Genomic DNA, 11,902 nt, shown 5'->3' with positions numbered 1-11,902 from the left:
CAGGTTCTAACATACTGCCATATCCTCCGTGGGCAACTGGATATGCTGCCCACTGCTAGGAGGCCACGATGGCTACGGTGTTCGAGTGCATGGGTATCTGGATTGGCTATAAACCCAGACGGTGCACAAGTAGCTCTTGGGAGCACCCTGGGTGAGCAGCAGTGAGGAAGGACGGCAGCAGCGATAGAAGGTGGGTGGTGGGAAGGGGCCAGGCGTGCAGGGCAGCAGCCAGCCCGTGTTTGGGGAGCGTTTGATCAGGGACCTAGTATCTGGTCAGAGCAGCCCACACCAATGATGTCCACCAGCCACTCTAAGGCTATACTTTCTGGACAGGTGCGTGATGCTCTGGGGCCTGGTTTCCTTGCCTGCTGGCTTTTTTTTTTTTTTTTAAGGCCTCAGCCCCAGCTGATGGAAAATTGCCTCGTGGAGATTCCGGTCATGGCTGAATCGCAATCCTCCGCCCTGATGGTGGTTTCCCTGCTGCTCCGCCACCTCCCTGTCTCTCCAGTTGCTCGCCCTGGGAAGCCTAGACCTGCGCATTTCTGTAGTGATCGAGGCTCCCCAGGCAGCTAAGATCCCACAAACCCTTCGCCCAGTGGAAACATATGCAGTTTACCCTAAGGAGAGAAATGACTTTCCTGCCTCCTGATTAGAGAGCGAGCATAACCCAGGTGAGCTGCGTTGTCTTGTTTTCACTGCTCGGAGGAGCCCAATGGCGACTCCACATCGGCGCTGGCCTCACTCCTCCCTGGCTGCGCTCCTCACGCAGGTGCCTCTCGGTATCCTGGCCTCAACTCGGCGCAGCTGTGGGAAACCACGCCGCCTCCGCCTCCAGGGCTCAGCTTTATTTCTTCCACGCCACGCTGGGCTGTAGCTCCACCTCCGTCAGCTGATCCGAGGCCTCTTTCTCCGCGGAGTTGGCGCAGGATGGTTCTTTCGGTCTTGGTCAAGGCAGTGAATGATAAGGTTGTGAGTCCCTCGTTACCCTTCTGACCCCCCAGAAAATAATTGGACGTGCCCCAGGCTTGTCTTTTGTCATCTAAAGTTGAGAAATGCGTTGCCCACGACACCGAAACCCAAATATTTGGCAATGCTAGGTGTGAGGTGTCCTCCAACACGTAAGTTCATGGCCAAAATTTGCAGTCTGTGTAGGGGCTCAGCAGGACTCACCGAGAGCTGGAAATAATTTGAAAAAAAAAAAAAAAAAAAAGCCAGGGAAACGGATCCAGAGTGAAGAGGGACGCATCGCAGCTTCCCGGAAGCGGTGCTTGCCACCCTAGGCAAAGCCGAGGCTTCAGCTGCTCGGTGGCGGCTCCCAGGTGAAATGTGTGGGCTCTGAATTCTGGGAGTTAGAGGTGGATTGTAAGGCTTCTCTTGGTCTCTGAGAAGACAACCAGACTTTATTGAGATAAGAAGTGAACAGGAGAATGTAGGTCATCTTCAGAAGCTTGTGCCTGACCCTGCTGTTGCAGGAATTGTTCTGCTAATAAACTGGCTATCACCCAGCCAAGTAGCTGAATGGAACGCGCGGTTAAGTGAAAGGTGGGAGGCTTCCGTCTCTATCAGTTTCACATTTATTAATAATCAGAAATGCTTGCCCAAACAGGAATCGCTGGGCATTTAGCAAACCTGGGATGTGTGGTTTGTGAAACATTTGGATTAACAGTAGCTGCCATGCTACAAAGGGCAGGGAGAAGCCAGTGTAATATGCATTAATTCATTCAACAGGAGCCACACAGAAATCTGGCAAATATAAAATGGCTAACTGTGGCTAAGTGGAGAAACACACTCTGAATCCTTCTACCCACTGACTTGCTAACAGTTCCTGGGTTTGTCTTGGTGACCAGATGTTTCTTCTGTGTTGTGATGAAGAGGTTTGTGGTATCTAATCATTAGTGAAAGAGTTTTGGTAAAAGGAATCACTTGTTTGCCATTTACCTGTGCGTGTGTATTTGTAGTGTTCATTTATTGGAATGGCAGAGAGATGACTCTGCTGTTTCATTCCCCAATTGCCTTTGATAGCCAGAGCTGGGCCAGGCCAGGTCCTGGGGCTCAGTCTGGGTCCTCCATGTGGTTGGTGATGTCCCAGGTGCATGTTGGAACTTGAATCTGAAGTTGAATTTGAACTAGAATTTAGTCCCTCTGACATAGGAAGTAGTTACCCCTAAATTGTTTGTTAGAGTTTTGCTTTAAGTAAATCACCTTTCTTACCTGGCTTGTGAAAGATTTGCCTAGATTTAGCAATCAAATAGTTGTTTTTGAAATAAGCTTTCAAAAAAATAACATTAGTTATGGGGGAAGTGGGAACTTGGCATGATGGCTTAGTTAGCTAATCCTCTCCCTGCAAGTGTGAGGATCCCATGTGGGTGCTGGTTCATGTCCCGTCTGCTCCAGTTCCCAACCAACTCCCTGCTGTGGCCTGGGAAAGCAGTAGAGGGTGGCCCAAGTTCTTGGACCCTTGGACTTGTGTGGGAGACCCAGAGGAATTAGCTCCTGGCTCCTGGCTTCAGAACAGCTCAGTTATGGCCATAGTGGCCATCTGGGGAATGAACCAGCATATGGAAGGTCTTTCTGTCTCTCCTTCTCTGTAAATCTGCCTTTCCAGTAAGAATAAATTTTAAAAGAAAATGGTGTGGTCAGCATAAATGTCTTTTTACATTTATTTGAAAGGCACAGATACAGAGAATGAGAGAAACATGGAGTCTGACTCCCCCCAAAAATCTCCTCAGGCAAGACTGGGAGGTCTGCACCCAGTGCGGGCTCCCCCGTTGGCTGCAGGGGCCACCTGCTGCTGCCGTCCCAGGCCGTTAGCCGGGAGCTGACTTGGAAATGAAGCAGCTGGGACTCGCACACGGGCTCAGGGTGGGAAGCTGCTGGGATACTGTCCTGGCCCTATCTTTGTGTTGGGGGGAAAGCTGTTAGATTCATGAGCCTTTCAACAAAACTTCTTGAATCGGCGTTTGATTTAACTTTTTCAAGCTTCTGCTTTTGTACCTCGGTATAAATCTTACACCTTTTTTTGTGATGGATAGAAGGGTATGGATATTGGTCTACACACATTATGCTTGAAAATGGTAGGAAAATGGAATATGGCTGCACTGCGCATTCCTTTAGGGCGCTAGAGCAGATGTCAATTTCTGGGTGTCACAGTACAGATGTTGGAGTTAATCTTGCAGTTATACTCAGGATGAAAATTAGATCACTAGCAAATAACGTTAGATAAGAAGGAAATGAGGCTTGTTTATGATGTTGCCAGTGCCAGAGGCTTATTGTACTTATTGCTTTATAATTTAGGAGGAGGCAAATGGTTGAAAAGTGTTCACGGAAGAGCTGCAGGTTAAACCACCACTCAGCCATGGCTGAGGAGTGAAGCCAACAGAGGGAAGATCTCTGTCCCCTTCTCTCCCTCTTTCCAATACAAAAGTCTTTTAAAAATTTTACTACATTCAAAACCTTGACAATGATAGGGCTGAAGATTCTATAAGCAAAAAACAGCAAAATGTAGTTGTTAACCAGGCACCATAAAGATTAATGCAATCAATGGGTTGGATAATCACTAATAGATTCAATGTTAGTGAATCTAAGGGGAAGTTCCACTTTGCAAATGTTTTCTTGAAGGGTTTTTGAAAGGCTGGGCAATAAATATTTCCATTCACTGGTTCACTCCCCAATGGCCACAGGAAGGTCCCCCAATGTGGGTGGCCCTGAGCCCAGATGCCTGGGGTTAGCCTCTGCTGCTTTTCCAAGGCCCATTAGCTGCGACTGGAAGCAGTATGCTCTTGTTGCAAGCCCAGGCTTAGCTTACTGTGCCACAGCACTAGCCACAGTTTGAAAAAACTTTGTGTTGGGCCCGGTGGCGTGGCCTAGTGGCTAAAGTCCTCACCTTGAATGCCCCGGGATCCCATATGGGTGCCAGTTCTAATCCCGACAGCTCCACTTCCCATCCAGCTCCCTGCTTGTGGCCTGGGAAAGCAGTCGAGGATGGCCCAAGGCTTTGGGAGCCTGCACCTGCGTGGGAGACCTGGAGGAACTTCCTGGCTTCGGATTGGCTCAGCACTGGCTGTTGTGGTCCCTTGGGGATTGAACCAGTGGATGGAAGATGTTCCTCTGTGTCTCTCCTCCTCTCTGCATATCTGGCTTTGTAATAAAAATAAATAAATCTTAAAAAAAAAGAAAAAACTTTGTGTTGATGAGCCTAGATTTAGCAAACAGTATGTAAATAGCTTTATGCCCCCTGCATGACATACAACACTGTTCCCACTGCCAAACTGGGCAATCCCCTGTTACACGCTGTCCTGCCCTCTACCTAGACACGTGTTTATTTGCAAGCTTTGGGCCTCACCCGATTGAGCTAATGGAAATATGAGAAACCCAGGTGAAATTTGAATTTAAAGTAGACGCCAAATAATTTCTCAGCACAAGAGAGGACTTCAAAGAGTTTATGGAAAAACGCTATTAAAAGTTTGTTTTAAATTAAAACAAAGCATAGGTTTTGCATGATACACATTTTCCACGAACTTTTTGAAGACCTCCAACGTCTTTTCAATGCAACATTGGACACTTCCTGTCACTAAGAATCGGTTTACAATTCAGATGAGTTCGGACATGTTCAGGGTGGTATGGCCGTAGACTGGTTTATAATTCAAAATGTCACTGGGAATCCTTTATTTAATGTGGCAACCCTAGTGACTGTATGTTCATAGCTGAATTTCCCACAGACTATGTTTTTTTTTTAAAGATTTATTTATTTTTATTACAAGTCAGATACACAGAGAGGAGGAGAAACAGGAAGATCCTCAGCCCAATGATTCACTCCCCAAGTGACCCCAACGGCCAGTGCTGTGCCAATCTGGAGCCAGGAGCCAGGAACTTCCTCCAGGTCTCCCACACGGGTGCAGGCTCCCAAAGCTTTGGGCCGTCCTCAACTGCCTTCCCAGGCCACAAGCAGGGAGCTGGATGGGAAGTGGAGCTGTCGGGATTAGAACTGGCACCCATATGGGACCCCGGCGCGTTCGAGGTGAGGACTTTAGCCACTAGGCCACGGCGCCGGGCCCTGATTTCCCATAGACTGTGAAATTTAGGAGAGCAGACATTATTTTGCTCACCATGTTACCCACCATATCTACATATTACTTAGCACATAATAAGTACTTATTCAATGAGTTGACCATCTAAAGCAATATATTTTTTTTCTATTTATATCGGTGAATAAACTTTGTGTTTTAGGGGACAGATGCAGTAGTATGGGGTATTTCCTAGCGTACCCTCCTTCCCAGCACACATTCCTGCTCCCTGCTCATTCCATTCTAATAGTAATGAATATTACCAGGAACTTAACCACAAGATGGGGACTACAACTGAGGTTGGGAGAGTAAAGCAGCTCTTGGAGTTGGCGTGTTTGCAGGTGTCCCCATGTTCCAAGGTCATGTAAAACAGTCGGGTAAGGAAGAAATTCCTTTGAAGAGACTGTAGGTAGCTCTTTCTTCTGGTAAAGACCCTTTCTGTTTTTCCCTTGTGTTTTTTTTTTTTTCAAAGATCATTAGAAACAAAGTGAGCTAGACTTGCCTATGGATGTGTTAGGAAAACTGGCAGCTAATCCTTTCTACCAGGGTCTAAGACCAAAAAAAGACACTAGAGTAGGAGCAAGAGATTTCCAAGCTATATATGGAGATGGAAGCGCAAATTTGAAATTTCTGTCATCCCATCTAATTTGCTGAACTTCCACAGATGTTTTGTTCTGTGTTGGATAAAGCAAACAACTTAATCTTGCAAATATTTGTCGTTTATGAAGTGCCAGTGTTGCAACTACTCTTTGGAACTTGCAAAGCTCAGGCGAGTCATGGAGTTCAGTGACAAGATCAAGTGCAAGTGGATGCCTCCACAGCAAGCCCTTTGCCAGGGCTCCGAAGGTGCAGCGGAGCTGTGACAGCAGACAGGGGCTGGTAGGCTGGGTTTGTTAGTTTTAGGGTGGATTTCCTTATTTGAAAGGCAGAATTACACTGGTTTATTCCTCTAAATGTGTTGGCAACGCCCGCGTCGCCACGTACCCCGAGCCGAGCGGAGGGACTAGGGTTACAACACAGACAACACAGAGAGCCAACACAAGGCAACACGCAGTACACCGAATGCCGATCAATGATAGATTAATCTTTATTGAAACTCCAGGCTTTCTTTTATACTCTGCCTAGCTCCTCCCAGTGTTTATCCAGTCCTCAAGTGGCCACCCTAAATCCTTCGAGTTCCTCCCAGTAGTGGCCACCCTAAATCCCTTGAGTTCCTCCCAGTGTTAATCCAATCCTCTAGTGGCCACCCTAAATCCCTCGAGTTCCTCCCAGTGTTTATCCAATCCCTTGGCAGATAACTTGACAAATAGGAAGCAGGAACTTGTGGTTAAGCCAGTGGCTAGATGTATCAGGCCAAAATTGCCAATCCTGTTACCCTCTGAGAAACAAGCTAAGCTGTGGAGTTAATCCTTGGGAGACCGGTGCCTGCATAAATAGCCATATTATCTGGGGCCGGCCAGACAGGAAGTAGGAACCTGGAACTCCCTCAGGGTCTCCATTGTGGGTTCTGGGGGACCCAGGACTTAAGTTGTCATTTGCTTTTCCCAGGCACATTAGCACAGAGCTGGATTAGAAATGGAGCAGCAGGCACTCAAACCAGTGCACCTGGGCTGCTGGCACTGCAGGAGGCAGCTTAACGTGTCAAGCCATAACACCAGCCCCATGGTCACCCTTGAGCATAAATGTCGGCCTTATTTGAAGTTGTAGTTCTACAATGTTTATAAGCCAAATTTGTGCCTCACCTCTCTGGTTCCAGAGGGGAGAAACGGTTGACCTACACTGACCACACGATGAACACTTGAATAGTTTATGAAAAGGCTCTCTGCCTGATGCAGGGAGGCCAAATGTGTTCATGATGGGGCACCACCGGAGTCAGCCATGGACCTCAGCTCTGTTTGGTTCACAGATGAATTCTGTGTCATTACTACTCCTTCATAGCCTCCCCCAAGCCACCGGGCAACTCCTGGCTGGCTAAGAGAATTCTCCAGAAAAGCTGCTAACCGAAAGCAGTAGGAGCCAACAATTCCAGCAGCCAGGAGCAAGTCATTAAGCTTCATAATGATGTCGTGTTTACAGCTGTACCTTGTGAATTCTTCCACCAGTAATGTCCTGGGTATCTAGAAAGAAAATCACAATATGGCTTTTGAATTAAAAAATGTAAGACCCTAGAAGAAAGGACATGTATTTAAAACAACACAAGGAGATTAAGTATGTAGCAAAATTCTCTCTGTGTGTGAGTCTGATGGGTGTGATTTATTGCCTGGTTTCAGCATAGGAATGTATTTTGGGCTTGCTAGTAAGGGCTAAGCCTTAAATAAATGGGAGGAACAGTGTTGTCAGGTGGCCACGTGTAGGTTTGCAGATGGTCATTATGTTAAACAGCCAAGGATTGTGCTGGTGCAGAGATTCTTGGCTGGAGCCAGTGACCACCACAGTGGAGTCAGATCAAGCCAGAGAGAAAGGATTTGGGTTATGTTCTTCCAACGTTTCTAGATAGCCCTCTCAAATACAACTTCCAAAAATTTCTGTACATTTCATGGAAATTTTTGCTAAGGTCCTGAAAACCATAACCTTTGTGAGTATTCAAGTATTTATTGTTGTTATAAAATATTTATTTTTATTTTTATTTATGGAGAGGTTAGATCTTCCATCCACTGATTCACTCCCCAAATGGCCACAATGGCCAGAACTGAGTTGATCTGAAGCCAGGAGCTTCTTCCTGGTCTCCTACAGAGGTACAGGGTCCCAAGGCTTTGGGCTCTCCTCCACTGCTTTCCCAGGCCACAAGCAGGGAGCTGGATGGGAAGTGGAGCAGTCAGGATATATACGGACACCTATATTGCATCCTGGTATTTGTAGGTAGATTAGTGGTACCATTGTGCCAGGCCTGAGTATTCAACTAATTGTAAGTATTCAGATTATTACCACTTCTCTCGCATAGAGTATTTTAAATTTTGTCAGTTGGGGTGGGCATTAGAAAGGTGCTTAGACGCTGCTTGGCGTGCCCACATTCCATTTTAGAGAGGGCCTGTGTTCGAGTGTTCACTCTGTTTCTGAGTCCAGCTTTCTGCCAAGATACACCCTAGAGGGGGGCAGTTATTTAGCTCAAGTGTTTCAGCTCCTGCCACCCACATGGAAACATCGATTTAGCTCTGGGTTCCCGTCTCAGCCTGGTGCAGCTTTAGATGTTATCGGCATTTGGGAAGTGAACCCATGGATGGAAGATTCATGACGTTTTGCCTGTCTGCCTTTTAAATGGGTAAATATTAGCAGTTTAAGATTTGGGGTTTATTTCCAAATCCCCTAATTGCTACTTAACAAAAAGTAAAATTAAGCTTTTTCAAAAAGTGACATTCAAGGGTATTTCTAAAAGGTTGTGGAAAATGAAATTGAAAGGTAAATTTACGGGTCTGGCGCAGTAGGCTAGTGGCTAGGTTCCTCACCTTATGTGTGTGTGGTATCCCATATGGGCACTGGTTCGTGTCCCAGGGGCCCTGCTTCCCATCCAGCTCCCTGTTTGTGGTCTGGGAAAGCAGTCGAGGATGGCCCAAAACCTTGGGATCCTGCACTGGTGTAGAGGAAGCTACTGGCCGTTGCAGATACTTGGAGTGAATGGAATATCTTCCTCTGTGTCTCTCCCCCTCTCTGTATATATGACTTTCCAATAAAAGTAAACAAATCTTAAAAATGAAAAAGGTAAATGTAGAGACTACTTTTGTGTCCCAGCAGGCTGAGCTTCTGCTTGTGCAGCTGGCATCTCATATTGGAGCGCTGCTTATAGTCTTGGCTGTTCCACTTCTGGTTCAGCTCCCTGCTACTGCAGCAAAAGACGGCCCTAGTACTTGGCTCCTGCCACCCTGAAGGAAACCCGGATGGAGTTTCTGACCTACACAGGCCCAGTCCCAGCCTCTGTGGGTTTTTGGAAAGTGAACCTCTCTCTGTTACTCTGCCTTTAAAGTAAATAGATTTTTACTGAAAAAGACAAATTTATCTTGGTGAACAACTGTTGAAATCCATGCATGTACCATGTCTTTAAAATATGCATGAAGAGTGCAAATGATGAAAAATACTTTGCATGAAGTTAAAAAAAAATGTTGGTAATGAATACCATTTTTTTTTCCTTGAACTTAAATATCCTTTTATCTTGCCATTCATAAAACTATGTTGGCGTCGATGCATTTGACTGAAAATTGTGACCATTAAAAAGTTGATTTGAGTGTCAATTTCTTTCTGTAAAAGGGTATTTCCACACTTTTGGCAGGCTTTGTGTGAAGTTCAGATGTAATACCTGTAAAACACTTATTATTATTTAGTAATCTCATAATAAGAACTGGAGTTCTGTCTGTGGTACCACAGTGGGAGCGGTTGGCACCATTGGTGCTGTCACCTCTGTCGTCATTCTTGACCTATCACTAAAATGAAAAGCAAAACTTTCAACAGTCCAGTCTAGGGGACTGGAATTGTTCATGGTTCATGGCTTAGCTGCAAAGCCAGCATCCCATCTGGGCACTGGTTCATGTTCTGGCTGGGCCAATTCTGACCCAGCTAATGGCCTGGAAAAGCAGTGGAAGATGGCCCAAGTGCTTGGGCCCCTGCCACCCACATGGGAGACCTGGACGAAGCTGCTGGCTTCAGCCTGGCACAGTCCTGGCTTTGGGGACTAAAGTACCCGACGGAAAGTCTGCCTTTCTCTGTCTCTCCATATTTCCCTGTAGTTCTGAATTTTGAATAATCTTCAAAAAAGATATCCAGTCTTGGGGTTGGACTGCATGGATTGAATCTGGGCTCTGGCACTTAACCTGGGGTGAGTTTGGGTCCCTTCTCTTTACTGCAAATGCTGCTGACCCAAGAAAGTTATCTTGAGAATACAGTAAGTTGCTGATACGTAAAAGGTGCATGGTAAGTACTTTGTATATAGCCATATCTGCCTCTAAAAATTGAGTGCCAAAGATAAATACATAAAGTTACTTTGAAAGCAGTTGAATAAGTTGCTTTCATCCTTCAAAGTTGATTTGGGAATAAATGTGCTAATAGTAAATTCTGGTTAGGACAACACAAACTTTTAAAAACCTGTGTGCTTTTGTCTATCCTTCAGCCACTATTTCTCTGTAAACTGGAAGAAAGTCAACAATGGCTGCAATGAGGAAAGGGACTGAGAAACGACACAACCCAGTAGAAAGCATTTGTAGAAAAATCAAAGCCATCCAAAGGAGAGAAACTGTGTCGGATCCAGCGCAGCAGATAAGCAAGTACCGCACCAGCAGTTTTGAGAGTCCATGGGTCCACAGCAAGAAGAACATCCAAGAGCTACTGAGAAAGAGGATGGCGGCTTGCTTTCCTATGCCCACCTCGCCTTTCGCAAGTTTGGACAAAGTTGCCGCCTTCATTTCTTGTCCGGAAGTGGCATCTCCAAGGACGCCAGTCCTGCCTGCTTTCAGCAGTCCTGAGAGTGAAATGTCCTCTGTCCATCCCCCAAGTTTCGAGAGCAGCTCAGAGCGGGCATCAAGCACCAAGTGTAGACACCCACCTTGGATGGCACAAAGACAAGGCAAGCTCCTCTTGAATGAGGACTTGGACACTTGCTGCACCGAAAGAAGTTCCAGTACCTTCGTACTTGACCCTGGTTCCACTTCTGGTCAAAGCCGCGACTGTTGGAGTCCTCCGGAGTTGGTGGTGAAGCGGTTATCTCTGAATGATGATGGTAAATATTCACTTGTTAACATCGGTTCTTCCAGTTAACTGTAGGCCTATGTACTTTTAGAATACTGGAACTCAACAATCAGAGTTGAGATAGAGGCATCTCTGTCCCTTTTAAGTTTGTTTACATCATTAAAAAACCTGATGTGAATTCTCGATTGGGCTTACTGGTCTGAAAACACAGTTTGCCAGGACTTATGGGAATGTCACACTGGGCAGACTTAGATATAAGGGAGTTAAAATTCATGCACTTGACAGGTGTCTTACTGGAGTGGCCATTTTAGCATTTCTCTTTTGGAGGAGTTCAGTAAGCTTAGGAGAAACTGTCCCACTGAAGAAACAGAGGAGGGAGGCTAGAGCAGACAGGGACTGTCGCTCCTCAGTTTTGCTTCAGGAAATGCTAAGACTGTTGAAAGGGTCATAGACACTGAAAAACAAACAAACAAACAAATGTAAAATGGCATCCATGCTTTATAGTGGATTCTGTTTACTTCTAGTTTGGTTAGAAAAAATTATATATTTCATTTGAAAGGCAGCGTTATAGAGAGGGAGGGAGGGAGAGCTTGCATCTGGTGATTTACCCTGGAAATGGCTGAGCAGGCTGCAATGGCGGGGCTGAGCAGGCTGAGGCTGGGAGCCAGAGCCTCCTCCTGCCCCTCGCGTGGGAGAGACCATATTCAGCTACTCTCTAGGGATGCTAGCCTTGAGCTGCATTGGAAGTGGAGCACTGAGGGCTCAAGTCAGTGCTTGTATCAGATGCTGGTGTTGTAGGTAGCAGCTTAACTTGCTGCACCACAACGCCAGCTCCTCCTCCTATTTTTTTTTTTTTGTTTTTTTTTTTTTTTGGTAAGATTTATTTTTATTAGAAAGGCAGACTTAAACGAGAGAAAAGACACAGCGGGGAAAGATCTTCATCCACTGGTTTGTTCCCCACATGGCCCATCCGAAGCCAGGAGTCAGCAGTCCGTTCTGGGTCATCTTCTACCACATTTCCAGGCCATAAACAGGGAGATGATTGGAAGTAGAGCAGCCAGGGCACTAACTGGTGCCTGCATTCGATGCTGGCGCGTGGGGGTAGAGGATTAACTTATTGAGCCACCATGCCAGCCCCCTGATTTTTGGGGGGAGGGATTTTTTATCTG

At 46.2% G+C, this 11,902-nt stretch overlaps 1 protein-coding gene across 1 annotated transcript in view; it reads left to right on the top strand.

Annotated features, from left to right (window-relative positions):
• Positions 1-907: 907 nt before the first annotated feature.
• The window catches only part of IRAG2 (inositol 1,4,5-triphosphate receptor associated 2), a 126,691-nt gene continuing 115,696 nt past the window's right edge, over positions 908-11,902 (top strand). Inside the window, exons 1-2 of the mRNA XM_058655676.1 lie at positions 908-966; positions 10,159-10,764. Of these exons, the coding sequence (XP_058511659.1) occupies positions 10,194-10,764 (571 nt within the window). The 5' untranslated portion in view covers positions 908-966; positions 10,159-10,193. The remainder of the gene's footprint in view (positions 967-10,158; positions 10,765-11,902) is intronic.

This window comes from Ochotona princeps, chromosome 27, assembly GCF_030435755.1.
Source record: "Ochotona princeps isolate mOchPri1 chromosome 27, mOchPri1.hap1, whole genome shotgun sequence".
In the NCBI taxonomy this organism is placed as follows: domain Eukaryota; kingdom Metazoa; phylum Chordata; class Mammalia; order Lagomorpha; family Ochotonidae; genus Ochotona; species Ochotona princeps.
This window is presented reverse-complemented; position numbering and strand designations above follow the sequence as displayed.